The sequence below is a fragment of the Solanum stenotomum genome, chromosome 3 (assembly GCF_019186545.1).
Source record: "Solanum stenotomum isolate F172 chromosome 3, ASM1918654v1, whole genome shotgun sequence".
Lineage (NCBI taxonomy): Eukaryota > Viridiplantae > Streptophyta > Magnoliopsida > Solanales > Solanaceae > Solanum > Solanum stenotomum.
This window is the reverse complement of record NC_064284.1, coordinates 15,808,079-15,831,493: the sequence shown is the minus strand read 5'-3', so window position 1 is coordinate 15,831,493 and position 23,415 is coordinate 15,808,079. Positions and strand designations below refer to the sequence as shown.

At 29.8% G+C, this 23,415-nt stretch overlaps 1 protein-coding gene across 2 annotated transcripts; it reads left to right on the top strand.

Moving 5' to 3' along the window:
- Positions 1-7,265: 7,265 nt before the first annotated feature.
- Positions 7,266-14,203, top strand: LOC125858482 (autophagy-related protein 13a). 2 transcript variants are annotated; one of them, XM_049538272.1, is made up of 4 exons: positions 7,266-7,438; positions 8,070-9,483; positions 10,163-10,341; positions 13,663-14,203. In XM_049538272.1, exons 2-4 carry the CDS (start codon positions 8,155-8,157, stop codon positions 13,967-13,969), a joined length of 1,815 nt encoding a protein of 604 aa, XP_049394229.1. In that variant the 5' UTR covers positions 7,266-7,438; positions 8,070-8,154; the 3' UTR covers positions 13,970-14,203. The 2 variants fall into 2 exon arrangements, with proteins under 2 accessions (XP_049394229.1, XP_049394228.1); XM_049538271.1 differs by having other exon boundaries at positions 7,275-7,438; positions 8,073-9,483.
- The last annotated feature ends 9,212 nt before the right edge of the window (positions 14,204-23,415 follow it).

The following is a 23,415-nucleotide window of genomic DNA, read 5'->3' as shown; positions in this document are numbered from 1 at the left end:
TCCCATTAATCTGCTTCTCTTTTTTGTGCCTCAATCAAATACATCAATCATTGCCAAGTAAAAAGAATTTCTCCTCATTTATCAAAAGCTGCTCTGTTTTCCCTGTTTACTGTGTATGTTTTTATGTAGCTTATTTCGTTTCATCTATTTGTTGTTTTTAACAAGAATTCATGTACTGCTGTGGTTATATGATAAGATATTATCACTTTGTTGTTGGCTGACCATTGTTGTATGTTTTTGCATGTTGGAAAGCCAAGCAAACTCATTTTGCTTTTCTGGAACTTTATCAGCTACTTTTTAATAGTTTCAACTAACTGAATTTTGTATCAGTTGAAGCTGATACATATATTGGCTTGATTGAAAATGCATTGTGGTTTCTAAATTTTCAGATAGCATAAATGGTCAATCAGTTTTAGACTGGTTGAAATAGTTCCAAATTTTGTTATTTCATCATATTAAAGTTGAAATTGAATTTCATTAGGCAATTGATCTATATCTTTATTGGAGGCTTTGCCTTGATAGTTAGTCCACAGTAAGATCAGAGGCATATCTATGGGGGGTCACTGGGTTCATGTGAACCCATGGTTCCCTCCCCAGATCATATATAGTAGTGTTATAATTTTAAAAAATATTGAAATATAGATGCTTGAACCCACACTTCAAGTATCACATAATGCGATTTTGACTGGGTGCACATCTCTCCGCAAGGTTAGAAAGTTAAATTTTATATTTATCTTGTCTTATTTTTCTTTTTAAAATTAGATAACACTTCTCTAAGTGGTAATTGTTATATAAGAATTAATTTTAGCCCTATAATTTTAAAATTTTAATGGTTTTCAGTAAAAAAACTAAATGTCGAATCGATTAAATTTATATCATAGATCAACCTTTATATAACAGTGCATCCATCATTTCAAAATCCTGGATATGCCTCTGTAAGATCCACATGTTCTTTCAGTTCATTGACATCCCTCAGTCCCAATCATCATTTTGTTCATTATCATCTCCACGATCTTCATTATTAGGACCTTGTTTGTTAGCGCCTCCATTTTGAGCATGATCCCGTTCATTAGTATCTCCATCTAGATCAACATTTTGTGAATTACCACCTACATTTTCATCAACATTTTCCTCATTAGCCCCTCTATTGTGATCATGACCCTGTTCATTAACATCTCCATCTACAATATTAGTTAAATATTAATTTTGCTGCTCTATTTTTTCTGTCATTGATAGTTATTATTTTGTCGCGTGGAGCAGAACGTGAAAATAGGATTTAAAGTTAAAGTTCTTTTTTTTATTTTGTTGAGGAGTTGATTTTAATTTGTGAAGTTGATCACATAAATGATAGTTACTTGGGCAATGATACCGCAAATTCTTCTTTGTTATGTTATCATCTGTGCACTGTTGTTGTTTTGTCGTTTTAGTGAACGTATGCATAGTGCTCAAGTAGAAAGTTTTATCTAGAATGGGATGAACAACCTGTGATGGAAAACATATATTGGAATTTATGTAGTATCAACTTTTCATTGTAACTTTGGCTAAACTGTTTAGAACATAACCAGTAGTCTTAAACAAGACTAGTAGTTTCTAATGAAAAATATGTTTTATACATGTTACATGTAGTCTAGACTTCAAATTTACTCCTTTTTGTTTGTGACTTTGTTCTTTCTCCTTGTTCGATAATTTTCTGGTGATGGCGGGAAGGTGTGAGGTTATTAATTGGTGGCTTGATAAATGATCCGTAAATGAAAATGTACATCAATTGAAAATTCTCGGAGAACTATTTATTTCTTTGCTCAAAAGTTTTTTTTTTTTTTTTGTGATAATTAGTAATTCTTGATGTAGTCAAGCGGCTAGGCTGTGTGAACTTCTTTGAACAAGTTGTTTGAATGCGTATGTGAGTATATAGGAATTGCTTTTTGGCCCAGGGCACCATTATTTCATTCTCATTTTCTGACTATCTGTATTACTCATTCCACTTGCAGTTCAATAGTGCCTTGAGTATCAGTAAGCACTTATATCTTGTTATGGTAACATCACCTAATCTTGGCAAAGTTAGTTGTAGTTCACCTAAAAATTTAAAAGTAATGTATTCATAAATATAATGAACTGATTTCAGGAAGTAGTAATCTTCAAAGGAAACATAAATCCAATATAAATTAATTTAATCGTCTGTTAGACAATGTGAAATTTCCGACAATTAGACTTGTAGTAATGCACGCACTCATGACAAGATTGCTTTACAAATGTCGAGAGAGAATGATACAACTTAACACGGCTCACACGTGCAATGCACGTGTCCATGATTAACATATTACTAAAAGTGGGAACAAAAAAAGTTAAAAGTTGAAATATTGTTTTACCTATACACTAAATAAAAATATTATGAAATAGCTAATCAATTAAATATTAAATAGTAATTATATAATATTATTATTATATTGCACTAAATTCTAAAAGTGGAAAGGTGTTAAGTCAAAAATTCAAAGAAAAAATATGCATAGAAAATTGTTAGACATTTTTATCCTTTTAAAAAATAAATTAGTTACATTTTTTTATATAAAAAAATTGTATTTATTTTTATTTTCTCCTTAAATTTACTTAAATAATCTATATATCATATATCATATGGTTACTTAATTTGTTAAATATTAATATTTTAATTACTTAATGATATATATGAAGCTCAACAACTATACTTTAATTCTTATGTTATGGCATTATAATTATAATTGATTAGATTAATAAATTTAATTAAAGTAGAAGACAAAACAATGTATGAAACTCTTTCAATTCGGTGACTCTTTGAATTTTGAAACCAAAAATAAAAATTATGTGTCATGGTTCAATGTGTCTCATTATTGAAACTCTTCCAATTCAGTGACTCTTTGAATTTTGAAACCAAAAATATAATTTATATGTCGTGATTCAATGTGTCTCATTATTGAATTTTGGTAGGTGAAAAGACAGTTAAATATCACTATAAATACCAGTAAATTATAGCCACAATTTGCTTGTCCCTAGATCATCATATTTTTTTCTTTTTTGTCATCTACGATTCTCTAATCTTCTTCCTATATAATGATATAACATATCGTCAAGAAGCTAACTGAGGAGAAGAACAGATGACATCATTCTAAAGTTAGCTTAATAGAATAGTTGAAGTTTGAAGTACGGGTGTACATAGTCGATTTTGTTTGTTTTTTCATTAGAAAAACCTAAACCAATTATATCGGTTTATTAAATCTAAAAACCAAATCAAACCACATAAAGTCGATTTTTTTGTTTTTGGCTTTAGTCGATTCTTTCGGTTTTTTTTTTTTCCATTTTTTGATTTTTTTGTTTTTTTACAACTATACGGTATTTGAAAAAGAGATCAAATATATTTTCACTTACTTATGTGATAATCTAAACTTAAAAAATGTTAAATGAATAGAAATTTTCAAAAAGACGGTAAAATTTACATGAGTACAAAATATTTTTTTTGAAATATCAACGTTCATTATGTTAAATTAATAAGATTAAAGGCTATATGCAAACTGAATACAACACAAAATATTTACAAAGTAAATTGTTGACTTCAAATTTGAAAAATTATAACAATATAATTGTAACTTCGGATCTTAATACAAAATAAAATATTTATAAATTTTACAAGCCCAAATTTGAAATAAAATATATAAACATTGAAAACTATAAACCTAACTAAAAATATATTAACAAAGTAGATTATAAATAATATTTTTTATCTATAAATAAAATAAAATTTATATATATATATCGGGTTGGTTTGGGTTCGATTTGACTTTTTTTCTTTTAATACCAAACCAAAAATGGTCGATTTTTTTTCAACCGTCAAATCAACCAAACCAAACCACAAATCTTTTTTTTTCCGGTTTAATCTGGTTCGTTGGTTTGGTTTGACTTTACAGTTTAGCTTGTACACCTCTAGTTAGAAGTATAAGAGATGAAATCATGAAAAATGAGAAGTTTTCTTATAGTAGAATAGTTGAACTTAGAAGTTTAGAAGAGATGACCTATTCCTTGAGATCTTTTGTTTATTAGCTCGTAATTTTAAGTTTTCTTTTCCATTTTGGAGTCAAGATATGATTGTCCAAATTAAATTAGGTATGCAATCCACATTTTTATGTAATTCTTGTATTATTTTACATTGTTGTGGGAATTTATTTTAATTTGTCATTGTGTTATTGTTCTTGTAAGTGTTACTTAATCAACAAAACTTCTATTAATGTATGATGAGTTTAAATATGCTCAGATATCCATATTGTCAATTGTTTAAATTCAAATTAATTTAAATAAAGATTGCTAAAAAATTGTTACTTTGAATGAAAGATTTTAATTGTGTTACTTTATTGTCTATCTAATATATTTTGCAAACACATACATATATTGTTCATTTTCACCTTTTTTGTTTTATTTTTAGTTTTTCTACGATTTGTATGAATGAGATTAACAACTTCATCTTCAAATAAAAATGAGAATTCCATTTATATTTGTGCGACACTAAGCCTAATAATTTTCTTAAATATGACCAGTCTATATTAATGGTAGTTTTCTGTAGTTTTAAAACTCAAATGGTTGGCGTGATAACAATTTTGCTTTTGGACATTTTAGTTGTAATATTATAAGAATGGAGTAATTAAGCTTCATTTTGTTTAGATTTTAGTAATATAAATCAGTAAGATTATTCAATATTCTACCTGAAGTATATTGTTCAAGAGTAATATTATAGCGTCTTTTGCAATTGTTTTATATTGTTGCAACATATATTTTCACATGAAAAATTGTATTTTCACTTTCAAATTAAAAACACTTACACATGTATGTTGTACTGATATTCATGTCATTTTAGAAAGTTTGAAATACTTGATAAGAATACACGTGCGTTGCACGTATCTATAACTAGTTTAAAGATATGTGTATAGAATGAAATTTGTACTATATGAGGTAAATTCAAGAAACTTATAAGTTATATCAAAAATTTAATGTGGTGATCAAATAATTTATTAGAATTAATTATGTCAATATTAAAAATATATAAATTAGTATGTTGAGTTTTATGCATAACAGAAAACGTGACCGCATATGGTGTTATTTATGCATAATTTAACTCATATTCAATCACCAAACGACATCTGTCGACTTTTGATTTCTTCAATGCTTAATGTCTAGGCTTCTTTTAATTGGAGCATTTGGTCAATGCGGTTCAGATTTTACTGACCCGTATATCAACAAATTAATTTTGACCTATTATAACATATTATCCAATATTTTGTGGTGTGGATTAGTGCTCAAAAGAGTTAGTTTAAAAATGATAAGGTCATCAAGCGACATATGTCGACTTTTGATTCCTTCAATGCTTAACGTCTAGGCTTCTTTTAATTGGAGCATCCAGTCAACGCGGTTCAGATTTTACTTACTCGTATATCAACAAATTAATTTTGACCTATTATAATAGATTATCCAATATTTTGTGGTGTGGATTAGTGCTCAAAAGTGTTAGTTTAAAAATTATAAGGTATTAAAAATTATAAAATATTAAGTGATGTTTTTCTATTTGTTCAGGTATTGATGAATAAAATTATTTAATATTTATTTCAATACGAGCTTGCAAATGCGCGCATAAATGATCCGAACACATATTTTCTTACAACTGATTTTAAGTAATTTAATTGTGTAATAAATATTTTACCGAATAACACGATAAAGTTAAACTTTAAGTTAAATCTTCAATAAAAAATACTTTTTTTGAGGTTTTATGTTTATGCAACAAATAATACTCTAATTAGAACTGAGTGAAACATGAAAAGAGAAGAGTAGACCCACGAATATGTATATGCATAATCTTCTCTCGAGAAAATAATTAAAATATTTCTTAATGTATAAGGATCAAACTATTTTAGTCCGTTATATCATATACGTATTATATAGCTGAAATTATAGTTAATGTATGAAAAAGTGATTTTAGTTCTTAATAATATATAGATAGCACATAACTGAAATTGACTTTAATGTATGAAAAAAGTGATATTTTAGTTTTAAATCTTAAAACAACAATATTAGTAAAAATCTATTAAATATAACCATCAACCCATGTATGTTGTATAAAAACATAAAGATTTAAAGTGAAAATTTTCGGCTATAACTAACTTTTATATGTTGAAAGGTCAATTTTTGATATTTTTAATGAAAATTCTTGTATCAATAATTAATGTATATTTTTTTCTTTGAAATTACAACTTATACACGTATCTCTGATTGTAAGAACAAAAACTATATTATAAAAAAAAACAAGAAAAATGTATATTCTATTATTGCAAACGCACACGATAGTGGTGAGAAAAGAAGAAGAATTTTTATTTTCCTTATGTAAATAATTAGTTAAAGATAATTATTTTTTATTAATTTGCATCGTTACTTTTAAGATTTAGAATTAAAATATTTTTTTATTAAATATATTAATGTCCATTTTTCATTACGTGATATGTATGAAATATTAAAATGATCATTTCGATTAGAGAGAAGTATATTATAAATACCTTGAAATTTGGTGGGAATTATTAGTTTCATCCGCGAACTATTTGACAGCGTTAAAAAAACACCTCTTGATTTGACTGACTGAACTTAAATACATTATTGATTTTACAACATGAGTGAATTACACCCCGAAATTCCCATCAATTTAGAGGAGTGAATTATACCCCGAAATTCCCCAAAACTTAGGTTCACCCCTAATCAGCCTTTTTAAGAGCCTCCATGCTCCTATAAAAGTTTGAGAACATTTGCTATGTCATATAACAAATTAGAGGTGTACCTAAGTTTAGCTAGTAGATGAGTATTTTTAAATCTATCAAATAGTTCAGAAACGAAATTAATAATTTGCTCTAAATTCAGGAATATTTTTAATACTCCCTCTGTCCCTAATTACTTGTTCACTTTTGAATTGACACACATATTAAAAAAACAATTAATGACATAGTGAGTTTACCATTTTACCTCTATTAATTATGAAGTGGATGAAAAGTTCTATATTTTTCAAAGTAATTAGTCATTTAATTGAGGATATAATAGGTAAAAAGTTTTTGTCCTTTTTTGATTTGTCAAAATGGACAAGTAATTAGGGATAACTATAAAAGAAAAAGTGGACAAGTAATTAAGGACAGAAAGAGTACTTATTTAGGCATGATCTAAGGTGTTTTTAATACTTCTCTCTTTCGATGATTACGTAGTACATAGTAAGGACTAAAATAGTCTGACCACATAAGTAAAAGGACCATTTTGATCATTTCTCCTTCTTCTCTCTCTGTAGAGCCGGCGAGTCTCGGTGTTCTACGCAATCTCTCTTCTCTTTCGCTTGCTTCAAAGTCTGAGGTTTTCTCTCTTCGTTGCTAATCCCTATATTTTCTTCTCTCAAGTAAGTTTGATCCTTCTTTTTCTTAGCTTCATCAAATCTCTTCTCAATTCTCATTACTCAATTTCAATCCAATTCAGTTCAATCGCTTATTTATTTCCAACTAGCAGTCGTTTGAATTTTGGTCCTATTTTTCAACATTATGTTACCTTTTCACTGATGTTAAGATCTGCATCTAAAAAGTTATTAGTAATAATCGATGAAGAAAATTAGTTGATCACACTAAAGTAGTTTTTTTTTTTGGGGGAATTTTGAATTTTTTCTGTATGCTCCTGTATATCTTGTTGGATGTAAATGAAGCTGTTGATTTTTTATTTTTTTTTACACCGTGGTGTCCGGGCTAGCTTTAGCGCAGCTCGACTAATTCCACGGGATACCTGCCACACGCCAGGTAATTCCGTTTGCCCAGGTTAGGACAGATGGAAGAATCACTTATTGTTTTTTTTCTTTTTGTTTTTCAATGATTTTTGAACCTGAGACATTAGGGTTCTCACCACTTCATTGAAGCTGTAGAATTACTTATAATTATATCTGAGATATGGGTATTTGACTATTTGTATAAGTTGAGTTACTTTTAGATTTTAATGGGGTGTGTTGTTCTAAACATTGTTTGAAATTTGTTACATATCTGTAGCAGATCATTGCTGTTGTCATGTATGATTTATTGTGGCGTATGGTTGAGAGAATATAAGGTTGCTATTTGCTTGGGGGTATATTAAATGGACTTTCAGAGTAACCCACAAGGTGAATATGGAAGGTTTGAACAGATACTTGCTCAATTTCTGCTGAAAACCTTGCATATTGTTATGGACTGTAGAGTTCCTTCTATACGCCCTTGTGGACGTAGTGGGGAAGTGAAAAAGAGTGACAAGTGGTTCAATTTGGTGTTGGGAGATCGGCCTGCTGTTCTGGATAATTTGAATTTTTGGCATAGAAATTTGATGGAACCAATGATAATAGACATAATAATTGTTCAAGAGAAACATAGTTCGTTGTCAGAGCATAGTTCAGGTATTGCAGGGGCATATACCGAAACCATTATAGAGAGGTGGGTTGTACAATATGAGTATATGAGGACAATGGTTCCTCAAATTGGTGATTCGTCTTATAAGAAAACATACAAGAAATCAATAATACTGCTCCGCGCCCTTTATTCAATGATGAGACTCCTTCCTGCATTCAAGGCCTTCAGGAAACTTTCATCAAGTCAGAGTTGTGACTTTGATATCATTTACAAAGTCTCTTCCTTTAGTGCTCCATTCTCCAGGGTAGAGGAGGAGTTGATGAAGCACTATACTTTTACTCCAGTTGATGCCCAGCAGGGTCGTCTTTGTATATCTGTGACATATCGTGAAGATCTGTCGAACTTTAACCTGGAGACTGCTGCATCCTTTCCACCTGAGATCATTACAGATTATGTAGGCAGTCCTCTTGCTGACCCGATGAGGTCATTTCCATCCACCTCATCTGATAAGGGTGGACACCCTACATCATTTCCGTCGAGAGGGACACATTCATCTTCTTCATCACCTTTCCAGCGTCCACACAGTTGGACAAGTGGTTTCCTCACGTCTCCTTCTTTACCTCGGACACAGCCATATGTAGGATCTCCACCTTTGTACCGGCCACCACATGAGCTTTCATCTTCACCCAGTGATGTACATGGACACAGGGTTTCACCTAACAACAGATTGCCCATTCACCACAAAGCAACGAGCTTTGATGAATACCAGCTTTCACCTCCATTTTCACCATCTCCATCTCCATCGCCACCAACATATCTGTCAGGTGCAAATCCTGGGCAGACTCGTTTGCGTTCTGGATCTGGCCCCGTCAGTATCCCTCATCCAATGATGGGTACAAGTTCCAGATACCTATCTCCTAATTTGTCTGATCCGAACAGGCATTCTCTTCCTCCAATGTCTCCCAGAAGTATAAAGCATGATTCATCATCCCAAGAATCCCCTTCAGGTATCAGGTCATTCAGGAAAATGGATCCGCTGAGGACTCTTGAATCGAATATCGTCACTACCAGTCCTGGACAAAAGGTGAGCAATTTTTAGTCAGAAAAATGTGTTGTTATTCCATACTTTAGGCATGCTTGTGCATTTCCATGTTCATACTTTTATTACAAACGTTGTACTTAGTTAATCCATTTTTTAACCTTCCCAACTTTTGTTTGTATTCTTCCTTTCCTTTTTTTTTTTTTTTTTTTTGAGAAGATAACATATTTGGGTGTTGATATATTGATTAGCCAAATCTGTGTAGTCATCCATTATAACAGAGGAGATTGTCAAAACAACAACTCCTATGTCTTCTCAGAAGGAATCTAAAACATCAAAAAATTGTTTCATGATCTTCTAAACATTCTCCTTTACACCAAAATGAAAAAGGACTAAAGACTTCATTTTATCTTCTGGATATGACCTACTTTATCTTCTAAGCATCTATGATTTCTCTCTTCCCAAATTGTCCACCGTATGCAAGCCGGGACAACCCTCCATATTTCTTTCCGGCTTGTGTTAATACCTTTTCTGTAATTCCATTCTAGAACATCAACTATGTTCCTTGGTATACTCCACATTATACCCCTTAGGTTGATGAATATCCTCTATAGTTGTACAGTCAGTTTACAGTGCAAAAGAGATGATTGATTGTCTCTGCCTCCTCTCCACATTGGTAGCATCTAGAGCATAACTGATAATCTCTCTTATTCTTCCTTTCCAGATTTCCAGAGATGTTAGAGATGATTCAGGACGGTTCTCTGGTTTGCTATCTTCAAGTGGTTCGCCACGTATATTTTCTAGAAGTTCTAGCAGACTATCTTTTCAAGATGACTTGGATGTCTGTGATTTTTCCTGTCCTTTTATTGTTGATGATGTCGACACTTCCGATTCTCAAGCCAGGTAACTTTGCTACTCTTCTGTATTTTTGGAGAATTCTTCTTGGGAACTGAAACTCTTTACATTAGTGTTGCATGAAGTTCCTCTTGCAGTCTTGTGTCCGTCTTTTAGTAAATTGGCTCTCCTGGGCCAGTGTGTTGGCTTTGTAGCTGTTGTTTAACATGTTAGACATTGTTTAGAAATTGGCTGCTGGTAGGACATAAAGTTGAGCATTTGATGTAAATTAATTGGGATTTTTTTTACATATTGGAGGGTTCACCTAGCTGTTTTATCTTATCTCAAGGGAGACATGTCAGTTGCAAAGTATCTTGAAGTTACTTTTTGCCTTCAATAGTTGATATGTAAAAAGATCTTTTAGGGAGAATTCGAGCAGTCTTTTCCTCTTTACTGTATGAAATGATTAATGAATAAGTTGCTAGAAAATCCTAGGTTAAGCTCTTCATTTGTGATTTAAATTAAGTAGATTCAAGTCCATCAAATTTTTCTCTCCAAACTGTTGTAAGATGTACGGTCTAATGAGGCTACTATGAAATATTTACTCATGGGTGGGGCAGAATAGTTGTCCAACTAATAAAGGTACCAGCAGAACACCTACACAAAAAAGTAATAAATAAAGAGACCAATAGAACCAACTGATGCAATTTTAGCAGCCGGAGAGGAAATTTCATCACAATGAAGATCATATGTTTGGTGTATTCTTTGGCAACAGGTCGAGTTTTAGGTAGCCAACTTTCTGATCTTGTCTCACATTGATTATTCAGTGTTTTCACTAGTCACCACCAACATCCAATTATAGTTTTACCTTGAGATAAAGGAGTTATCTCCTAGATTTTATTTTAAAAAGAGTTATTTCACGGTACCATTATCATGTAAAACAATCAGTTTCCTCAATCATAACGTGACACCAACGAGGATGAGCCATTGCTTCTGCCATAAACTTAGGCAGTGGACAATGGATGTATTTGTAGCACAATATAGTATGGATACCCTTCGGGGTGGCCTAGTGGTTTGGGCTTGGGACTTCCATGTTGGAGGTCTCAAGTTCGAAACCCCTTGCCAGCGAAAGCAAGGGGTTTGCCTCCTGGGTCGACCTCGTCGCACCGGGCTTGCCTAGTGCGGGTNTTCCATGTTGGAGGTCTCAAGTTTGAAACCCCTTGCCAGCGAAAGCAAGGGGTTTGCCTCCTGGGTCGACCTCGTCGCACCAGGCTTGCCTAGTGTGGGTTACTTCTCTTATGTGGTTTGCGAGCTATTGCATAGGAGCAGGGTAAAAACCCTGTGCGCACCCAAAGGGTAGCGGCTGTTGGTTTCCCTTGTCATCAAAACAATATATATATATTGTATGTATGTGACGATTGGTGATAACTCCAAAAATTATTCATAGGATGAGAGAGCTATGAGTAGATTGAGTAGTTCACTAGGAACAATGGAAAGATTTGCCTTGGCTCAGTAGAGCAAGATATGAAGTTAAAACAGGTAATGAGTCACTGGAAGCAGTCCTTTGACCTGTACTATTAGAAAAACAGCAACTAGGTTAGCAGATGAAGGGTTGGAATTTTATTTTGTTTAGTGTAATTGGTGGAACTCCCAATCGCCTTAAGCGTGCCTTTTTTTATTCCTGATGAGTGGCTTTTACAACATGTGATACTTTGATATGCATGATATTGAGATTTACACGAGTTTTTCCAGTCGGCTTAACAGACTTTATCTCGAGTCCCTATTTCTTCTTTACTCTACTAGGTTCTTCATCATCCTTCTAATTGTTCACTATTTTCTATTTCTTTTTCTTGTTCATATGTTCTTGTTACAAATGCCAAGAGAGCCGGATTTGAGAGTGGGTTCTCAGCCAGGAAACTAAGAGCCTTCAAAACTCGTAGGATTTAAGAGTGTGAAAGGCCAATTATGAAAACCAGCTTTATGTTGGTGTTTGGGTTGCTTTCATTGGTTTGAAGTTTCTAGTACTCTGTTTAAACTAGATTACCTGAGATGGTGATTTGGGACAGAATCATATAAGATCATTCAGAAATGGGAGATCACCCAAAAATTATTACTTGTATGCCCCGTCGACCTTCTGTACACAAACAAACATAAGCCACAATACTCGCCATTTATAAGAACTTATTCTTCATATCCATTGCAATAACACACTATTGAAGGCCACTTATGAATCACATTTGTCATGATCACTTTGAGATACCCCTTTATGCTTTAAAGTTAGTGCACAGTCTTGCCCCTTCATTTTCAATGGAGCAAAGGGAAGACTTGATATTTTTCCTTTAGAAGGTCACTTGTTCGCTATCATAGATTCTATCTGGAGCTTCGAGATCTCATGGATCCTAGGTTTGTGGGAATTGCTGCCTCTATATCCACTAGAACAATTGGTATCTATAGTGTTTTTGTTAGTCGTTTTGGAGGATTATGGGGGATCACGAGAGTACTTTTTGGAGTTGAATATGCAGAAAACAGGAGGCAATTGAAGTTGAAATGAGTACACAGAGAAAATTTTCTGCATTAAAGTTGGTGAGTGAGCGGAGCGAAGGAGGGAGGGAAAGAAAAATGGATCTTTTAGTATTTGCCAAAGACAGCAGGCACAGAATTTGTCATAGTTTGTGTTTCTTCACTTGAGGAAGGGAGGGAGCACTGGATGGAGGAAATGAAAATTCACTGAATTGGCTGGACTTGAGATCCATTTTGAATGAGATTGGCTTTTAAATAGTTGTTATCTGCTTTACTATGTTGCTCAAATCCTTCAAAATCCTTGTTGCATTCATGTCGATCCGACACTATTTGGGTGTGGGTGCTATTTGATTTCGTCAACCTAAATTGAGTGCTTTGACATCTATGACCAAAAACTGGAGGTTGATTGGGCATTTGGTTTAATTTTGAGCTTAGTGCACACACACATATATATGTAACAGCTTTCTACTATACGGTATAACTTATGAACAAAATTTTGAAGTGAATACAAAAATCAATCATACTAGCTTTAATTTAATAACATCAATAATTGTTGAAAAATGTGCATAAGTATGTCATAATATACTGTTATTTGTTGCATCCTAACATCCATACCCATACTCCTACCCGTATCCCTGCATCTTAAAATTTAGGTGATGGCAAATTCAAGGTCTAGATCCCCATCCTTTTTTTTACCCACAAATGTGTCCGAGAAACATAGATGTTTTATATCCCTTGGGTTCTGATATTGAATAAAAATGAACCTCTCAGTAACTGCCGAACAGACAGCAGGCACTGAGTTCAGCTTGTGTCTTAATTTCTTACGCGCCATTGGATTTTCAACTCAACTTTTATGTCATTGTTATGCAGTGAGATCCTTGATGGGAGAAAAGGTTCAGAAATCTCTTCTCAGACATCTGCAACAACCAGAAAATCCCAAGATGCAGCTGTAGGTGCCCTTGTTCACATGCTGAGAACTGCTCCTCCTTTGCGCCAAGATTCTAGCTGCTATACCTCGAATAGCATAAAGACTGAACTGGATGGAGAACTTAGCACTGCATCTGGATTTTTCATTAGTAGAAAGGCATCAGATGCGTTGGAGGAGCTCAAAACTTACAAAGATTTGAAAGATCTACTTCTGTCCAAGAGCGCAACCCATTCAATCAGTGAGGGTTGAATTTAAACCTGATGTATCCCACTTACAAAAGTTAGCTCAAAATGGATGAAGGTAGTTGATATTTCTCCCTAATGTTAATGAACAAACTTCTCTGTGGAGAATTCCATTGTTCCTGTAGTTTGGAGGGCTAACAAATTCTGTACATAAGGTGATGTGAAAAATCACAAACATAGTTGAAACAGTTGCCTGAATGACATAATTTTTTATAAACATTGATGGTTGTGACTTGTGAACAGAAAAAAGAAAAAAAAAATCATAACTTTGGGTGTTATTTGTTTGTTAATTATAAAACCACGTGAATAAAAGCTGTGTGTTTTTCTGTATTCTTGCTATTTTCTAGTGTATCATAACTATTATTAGTTCATTCACATACAATGCTAAATTTTTGTTTTTCTGTTTGTTTTCATGAACTAAAAATAATAGTGGAAGTTTAGTGCATGAGCATCCTTTTTACAACGTGACACTTTCATTTTCAATTATATGTGCACATAATTTAAATCATTTTCTTAAATGCAGATACCGAGTTTATGAAATTTATATATATTAGTTTATTTATACACAAAACAACAATTATCTCCGTTAAAAACTGAATAACTTTTTTATTGGAGCCTACACTAGAAGTATCTCTTTTGAAGTTCTTGCATAGATTGCCCTCCCATTTTGTGTTGGTCTTCAATTATAATGGTCTTTAATTTTTGCTTCCTTTACTCATTTAACGAAAAATTATGGACCAAAGCACCTTCCTAATTTCATTAGGCAATTCTTACTTTGTACGACATAAGTTTCGTAAGAATAAAGTTATAAATGCGACTTAAGTTATGTAGTATTTCTATAACCTAATTTTGTTAGCATAAATTTGGAGAACTTTACTTTGCTCGGCATACGTTTTGTAGGAATTAAGTTATGCATTTTATGACATAATTTATAGGTTCTAAAATTAAAGTTTTGCCTCAATCGATATGAATTTGGTAGGAACTAAATTATATCTATCAAGGCTAACTTATAGGTTTTGGACTGAGCTTTTGTTTCTATCAATATTCATTCTATAGGAATTAAGTGACATAATTCGTGTTATATTATAATATGAAAATATAACTTATGTCGCGTAAAAAATCGATAAATGAAGACAGTTTGTGTAACTTCTAGAGGAATAATAATAATAATAATAAAGATAAGCATAATTTCTTTTCTTTGTTTTATTTTAAATTTCCTTCTAATTTTTGGAGTAGGTTAGATCTTTAATGTCAATGAAGTAAAAAAACACTTGAAATAAGAATTTTATAGCCTATTTGGCATTGCGGTTGGGAGCCTTTTTTTTTTTTAGCAAAAAACACTTATTTTTAGAAATTAAGTGTTTGACAAAATTTTAAAATAGCTTTTGAATGGAAGCAAAAATAATTTTTCTACGGTTGGGAATAAGCTAAATATTTTTGTTTTTTTAAAAAAGAACAGAAGTAGAAAGAGAAAATTTATTTTTTTTAAGACTAAAATATCCCTTACATATATACATATTTATCAATATATCCCTTATAAATTAATTAACATATCTCATAAGTTTGGTTGATATTTATTCAAGAATTTTATATTTTATCTTATTTATGTTTTATATTATTATTTATATATATATTATAGTGTATATATTACTTTATGTATTATTTTACAGAATTAGAAATAAAAGTAACAACGATATTTTTGTTGGATAAAAAAGAGAAAAAATAAAGATTTAGACCCTCCAAAAAAAGTAACAAATGACAAAAAAAATATTTTCTTAATTTAGGTATTATTTTATTTTAATTTGAATTTTTTAAAACTTTAGAGTATTATAACTTTATAAAAAAGGATAATAGCTAAGATTGAATCCAAAAATATAGGTAACAAATAACACAAAGATTCTTCTTTTCAATATTTCTCAACAACATTTATCTACGTACAATATCAAATGAAAATTTGAATATGTAAATTTTAAATAATTAAATTAAAAATGTAATTAAAGTTTATGTATTAGATGTTTAAAATAGTTACTCTCTATAAAAAAATCTTAATATTAAAATCATGTTGATACTTGTCCTTTTTCGTAATTTGACTCTCAAAAACACTTTTTAAAGAAAATTAGTCAAACACAAATTGCTAATAAAAGCACTTTTCAAATGAATTTGTCAAACACAAATTGTTTTTTTTTGAAAAATACTTTTCTAAAAGCAATTTTAAAAAAGTGTTTTTAAAAATAAATTATTTTTAGCAGAAATGTCAAACAAATTCTTAGTATGATTAATTATTATAAGTCAACAAATAAATTGTGTTAGGTATTTGCAATTTTAAAACTGCAACTTTAATTTCATGCAGGTACAATTAATTAATTCAACAACAATAAAATTAAAACAAGTAGCAACCTATAGTAGTCCTATGGGGCCATGCATGTTTAATACGGATAGCGAAGTCTTCTCTAATATTTTAGTTCGATCTCTGAAAATGAAAAATAATTATTTATCGTGGACTTTTAAATTTTAAGATATTATCAATAATATTTTAAAATCTGAAACTCTATATTAATAATTATTCTTTAATTACAAGAACTGAAAATATCTATTTATGAATTTATAGTAAAAGTCTCCATGCAGCTGGCATGGATGGAGAATGTGCATTAAAAACATAGGGTTTGGAATATGGGGTATTATTTGCAACTTGCAACAATCTAATTTATTGTTGTTTCAACATCGAACAAATCCTATTACTTGTTGAAAATGTTTTTAAAATTATGATTCCGATCGGATAGTTACGTTCTTCTCCTCTCTATATATCGAATGGTTAGAAATATCGTGTTTATCAAGATCAAATGGAGCTTTGTGGAAAATAAAAAGACGTAATATAATTTCCAGGCTGGATGGAGGATGAGACTTATAAGATGAGACAAGAGAAACATTTTCACATAGCAATATTGCCAATGAAATTGAAGAAATTAAAACAATACGTCCATGTGAAGATGACCTTATTCATTCCCAAAATATATTCTTCATGTCCCACTTTTAAAGATATAATGATGTAACTTTGAAGGACCACTCCCAAAAAAAATAAAAAAATAAAAAATATTATATATATATATATATATATATATATATATATGGGAAAATGCATAAATACCCCCCAGCCTATGCCCGAAATCCCAGAGACACACCTAACCTTTACTAAGGTCCTATTACCCCCTCCCCCCCCACCCCGAACTTAATTTATCCATAATATTCTACCCCTTTTCGGCCTACGTGGCACTATCCTGAAAAAAAATGTCAACATGCGCTGGGCCCACAAGACAGTGCCACGTAGGCCAAAAAAGGATAGAATATTACATATAAAATAAGTTCGGGGGGTAATAGGACCTTAGTAAAGGTTAGGTGTGTTTCTGAGATTTCGGGTATAGGCTGGGGGTACTTATGCATTTTCCCATATATATATATATATGACATTGTACTTACATATTGGATTACAATTAGAAAACATGAATTCAGCTATGAAATATGTCGATAATCTTCAACTAATTCATAGCTAATTAAATTTTCTTAATACTTCATTGCTAATTTACAGTTAAATAAAATTAATATGAGATTTTTATTGTTTAGCTATAAAATTTTGTCCGCCATTAATTCCTTATTTTAATTTCTGATAGTGAAATTTTATCCTAGCTTGATACATATATATATAATAACTAAATCTGACTTATAAAATCTGATTTGGGAAAAGGATGAGTAATATTATGTACCTAACTGAGATAGACATAATATTTTAGCTATTATTATGTGATTTTGTTTAATTAGTTGTACCAAAATAGACGTGTCTGATAAGTTTAATTGTTGATCAACATTGAGGACGACGTGGTCAACTAGCCTAACAAAGGGGACATAATATGTACGCCAGTGGTATTAAATTTGATAATGAAATGTGGGTAGAGCCGTTGAAAATGAGCCAAAATTAATAATCCGAATCGAAAAAAGTTACCAGTTTATCAGTAATGGGTTATTGGTTTAATGGTTTTGATTTTTTTTTGTTACCGGATTATCGATTTTTAATGGTTTGAAGTTTTTTTTAACGGGTTAACTGATAACCCAACAGTAAATTAAATAATTATATTTATACCATTTTGTATATAAAGTCCTTGACTTAAAATTTGGTTTCCTACTTTTATAACTGGTTGTCTCAAACTCTTGGTTATTCTACGGTGTAAAAATATTTGCTTTTGAGCAAGATGTAACTTGGGAACTCATTTGCATGATTCATTTGGTTTGTCACCTTGTTTCTAAGTGATTTTCAATGATTTTTTTTGTCAAATCTTAACGGTTAAACCAATAACCGAATTCATAACAAACCGACAAGTCAATATCTTAATGGTTTTATAACGGTTTAGTATCTCTACAAATCGACAACCAATAAGTCAAACCGATAAACTTTAAAATCGAACCGAACCGACCGATACGCAATCCTAAATGTGGGTAGTTCAAATTTATAGCATATTTGATCAAGCTTTATAAATTTATTTATTTTTGAAAATGTTGTAAATTAAGTTATTATTATTATTATTTATATATTTTATGAATAATTTGAATAAATACTCATATAAATTACTCATTCTATCGTCCCTAATAACAATTAATATTGATAACAGTGTATAACTTTAGGTAGAATTGCAATATCTTGAACTGCAACTTTAATTTCAAGTAGGTACAATTAATTCAACCATCAATTAATAAAATTAAAACAAGTAGCAACGTATAGCAGTCCTATAGGGCCGTGATTAATATAGATAGTAATTTAAAATTATAAAACAATTAGTACTACTACTATTTATTTAAAATTTAAGTGTTCCTTTACCCATGGATAGACTTCACCCTTTTTTCGAAATTTCATTTCAAAAAAACTGTTTGGACATAAAAAAAATTAATAATTATCATGAATTAAAAAACTCCAAACTATTATTTTCGCAATTTTTACTCTAAATCACTTGCAAAATTCAAAAATAGCTTCAATTTCCAAATATCATTTTCAACTCAAAAATAAATACTTCTTCTAGAAAACTAAATATCCACTAAAACGCTATGATAATGATCATTTTTTCAATGATAGGGATTGAAAAATAACTACTCCCTCCGTCCACTTTTAATTGTCATATTGCGATTTGAAAATCATTTTGATTAATTTTCAAAGTTAAATTAGATTACATTAATTTGACAGTTTAAACAAAAAATTAGATATTCAAATACTACACAAAAAGTACTATAAATTGCAATTTTATACATATCAATATGATGAATAAATATATCGTAAATTGCTAATCAAAATTTTTTATCGTTAAACTATAAAAAGAAAACTATGAGTCTATAACGATTAAAATAGACGAAAATATTATTTTATGAATTTTATTTTGGAAGTCTCCTTGTAGCTGGATAAGCTAATGTGCATTAAAAGCATAGGGTTTGGCAGATGGGTATTTGTGACGTGCAAGAATATAATTTATTGTTATTTCAACATCCAACTAATTAATCCTATTAATTTTGAACATATTTTAAACTAAATCATTTTACTCCCCGGGGTCCGTTCAATATTACTTATCCAACGTATATATTTGTAGAAATTGAAATTTCGAGGATTCTAAAAGATGTGTTCAATTCGAATTGAGACTCTAAAAGGTGTGTTCAGTTTCAATTAGAATTCTCGGAGGCTACTCAATCTTAAACCCTAGTTTATGCCTATATAAAATGTACTGAATTCCCTTAAAAGGCATCTCAAATATCCCATGAACTCCTAGGTATTTTTAAAGATCAAGATCTAGAATATTCCATAAGTTGATGGAATATTCAGGTCAAATCTAAATCATCATAGTTCGAGAAATACGCTACTAACTGCTCTCGAATCATGGATAAATCTTAGGAGAGTAGAATCAAGGGAGGAACAAAATTGTACCCGCATATTTATCGATATATTCATGTTTTTCAAATCTTATTTTATTGTGATTGCAATTTATTTTCTATCACTTTAAAATTTGTTGCAAACAATATTAATAAATAGATGCTCAATTTTATTTATTCAGTTTAAAAATTTAAAAGATAATGACTTAGTTTCTAATTTATTTTTATTATAATAATTACTTTTTAAAACATTAAATTTATTATTCAAAGATGGATAGTAAAATTATCATTCTATATATGTATTGCTTTTTAAAAAATATATCAATTGTCAAATCAAAATTGAACAAGTAAAAGTAAACATTTTATTTTATTTAAGACACCCAAACATATTTTTCATTTTACTCTCATTTTATAAAATCAAGAACGTTTTATAACTTTTTCCCTTAGTATTAAATAACTACATACAGTAATTTTAAACATTTTAACAAGATTAATCTAATAAAATATATCTTTAATTAATTTTTTCTTAATAATAGATATGATATATTATATTAAATCAACAAAGACCAAATAATATGAAACGGATTACCTTATAAGTTCACATGATGGATGGGGACTTAAAGGATAAGACAAGAAGAGAACGCTTTCACACAGAGCAGCAAATAAACCGATAAAATGGAATAAATTAAAATAATACGTTCATGTGAAATTGACCTTCATTTCCAAAATATTATATTATTACTAATTAATGTCCCACTTTTGTTCTCTTATAAAGATGGTAATAACTTTATGAAGGACCACCCCAGAAAATCCACATATATGATTATATTGTATTTATGAATTATGTCCTAGAATTATTATGTTACGATATCAAATTTTATGGATGACTTTTTATTTCTACACTATTTAATAGTATATTTTAAAAGTATATATGTGTCACGTGGACACATTACTATTTATAATAATGCAATATTTATGATATCTACGTGGACACATATATACCTTTAAAATACACTATTACATAGTGCATCCTTTCCAAAGTTCAATATACAACAATTTCGATCAAAGTTCAAATATATTTCAGATTTTTTCCCTTAATTAAATTAAGATATATCACCCATTGCTAAAGTCGACCATCAATAATGATTAATGATGGCTAATCTGACGAAAAAGAGTAAAAACATTGTACATTAAGAGATATAAATATTTACTCCATTGTTATGTGATTTTTTTTTATGAGTCGTACCAATAAAGATGTTTATGGTGACTTAGATTGGTTGGTAATTAGTTGATCAAACAATAACAACGAAATGTTGGAAATCGTCAACTAGCCTAAGATAACGTATTTGATTTCTCTGTTTATTTTTGATTGTTCAATATTAAATTAACACATTTTTTTTTAAAAAAAGTAATAAATAGTATGATAGTTTTATTATATAAAATAATATTTTAATAAATATTTATTTTTAAGATAGTAAACAAATAAAAATGAATAGGAAAACAGATTAATACGCACGTAAAGTGGTATTAGCATTGATGATGAAATGTGAGTGCATTTGATGGTGAAACTTTGGAGTTTACATTTTCATCTCATCATTAATTAATGTTAATTTAATAATATATAGAGAGCTACAAGTAGATAAGGACCCATATCCATTGAAAATGTCACAACATTAATCTTATTGATATATTGCACTAATTAATATTTCATTTGAAGTTGTTGGCTCCTACATTTGCTGAAAGAATTGGTCTGGGAAGATCTAATTTTATGACTTAATTTTGAGATTATGTTATGTTTTTAAATGATATATATAAAAAAAATTAGACCCATTAATCTATATTATTGTGTTTTTCAATGTTCAACCATATGCATGGATATATTTATATGATAGGCACCTGAATTCAATAATATTTGTCCAATCCATAAATTCTATATATATTGAGAAATTTGCAAAATATATATAAATATTTATTTCTTTTTGCAGGATAACTTTATGTTGAGTTAAGTTCCGGTGAATTTTGTCAAAAATATCAATCATCATCCTTCCTATATAAAACATCTATGGATGCTACTGAATTTTACGCTTCGCACGAACTAAACTATTAACTTATTTCCTTTATTAAATTTTTTGTAATAAGTGATAATTTAATTTGAGTTGTTTTAAAGCTTTCTAAACAAAGAAAAAGAGTCTTAAATAAGATAGCTACAATTAAAAAGAATTATAGTGTAAGCAAGGTGGTAGCTAAAATAGCACTTGAAATGTTTATAAATTTATGGGATCCAACTCTTGCCATGTGTTATGTTTTTCTTTCTCCAATACGAGTTAAGTACTACTCTATATTTTATTAGCAAACTACTTATTTTAATATATTTTTTATAATAAAGTCACTATGTAAATTACTTATATTAAAAATAAAAACTTTTAAAATAAAGTCAGTATCTTCCACCCAAGTAGTAAGGGTTCCTTTTTCCCCTCTGTCCTTTTATCTGGAAAAGAAAAAAACGACAAATTAAATTTGTGGTTCAGTATTTCTCACTTTTCTGGCTATGGCATAATTATTTGAGAAGAAAAAAACAATGAAAATAAGTGCCTAAAAAGAAGGAAAATAAGATGCCAGAAAGATTTACATACTCCCAAGTCCCAATGTTAATTTATTTGATCTAATTTTTTTTCCATTTAAAATAAATTTTTATATATATATATATATTTTTTTTTCTTAACAATTTTAAATTTTTTATATGATATATTTAAGATTACAAAATTAATGAACATCTTAATATATTTAACATATTTTTTAAATTTAAAATTATATATATATATATATATATATATATATATATTTTTTTTTTTTAAAACTCCATATTAAAATAAATCAAAACAAAACCACATCAATTTAACGCCGTAGGTTAGAGAAAAGTGAAATATAAACACGTGCATCACGAGATTTTATTGTGATGTTGAGAGCTGGGAAGTGTGAACTGTGTAGTACTTGTTTCCTTTTAAATGCCGTTGCATTATTTAATTTATTATAAAAAATTAAATAAAAATAATTTTTTCTTGAAATTCATGATTTTAATTAAATATTATATATTTGTGTGATAGTAAAAATCTTATGACCTATAATTTTAAGAATTTTATTTTTTATTTTACTCAATAAATTTTTATTTTATTTTACGTTAGACTTAAATATTTTGCGATGAGCTAATATTAATAAATAAAAAAATATTAAAAATAAATAAAATGATTAAATTATTAAATTTGAGTTGAGAGTATTTTTAGATTAAAAGGTGAAAGCAGAGAATCATTTGAACTAAAAATAAAGATGAAGGATATTTTTAGTCTAAATAGTTAAATGAGCGTATTTATGAGTCATTTTAACCATTTAAATGTATTCTCAACCTTTTTTTTCTTTTTTATAAAAAAAAGAAGAAGAAAAAGAAATGTGTCACATAAACTCAGACGAACTTAGGAACTTGAGAAGGTGAGGTCCCTTTAAATATGGTCTTCAACAACTTTCAGTTTTAACTTAATTTAGTACTAAGTCTCTTTATAT

What these genes read in the sequence shown, in the direction of transcription:
- LOC125858482 (XM_049538272.1), top strand. Translation starts at nt 8,155, where the DNA reads ATGGACTTTCAGAGTAACCCACAAGGTGAATATGGAAGGTTTGAACAG. An exon ending in CTACCAGTCCTGGACAAAAG is followed by an intron (nt 9,484 to 10,162) that starts GTGAGCAATTTT and finishes CTTCCTTTCCAG; the next exon opens with ATTTCCAGAGATGTTAGAGA. An exon ending in ACTTCCGATTCTCAAGCCAG is followed by an intron (nt 10,342 to 13,662) that starts GTAACTTTGCTA and finishes ATTGTTATGCAG; the next exon opens with TGAGATCCTTGATGGGAGAA.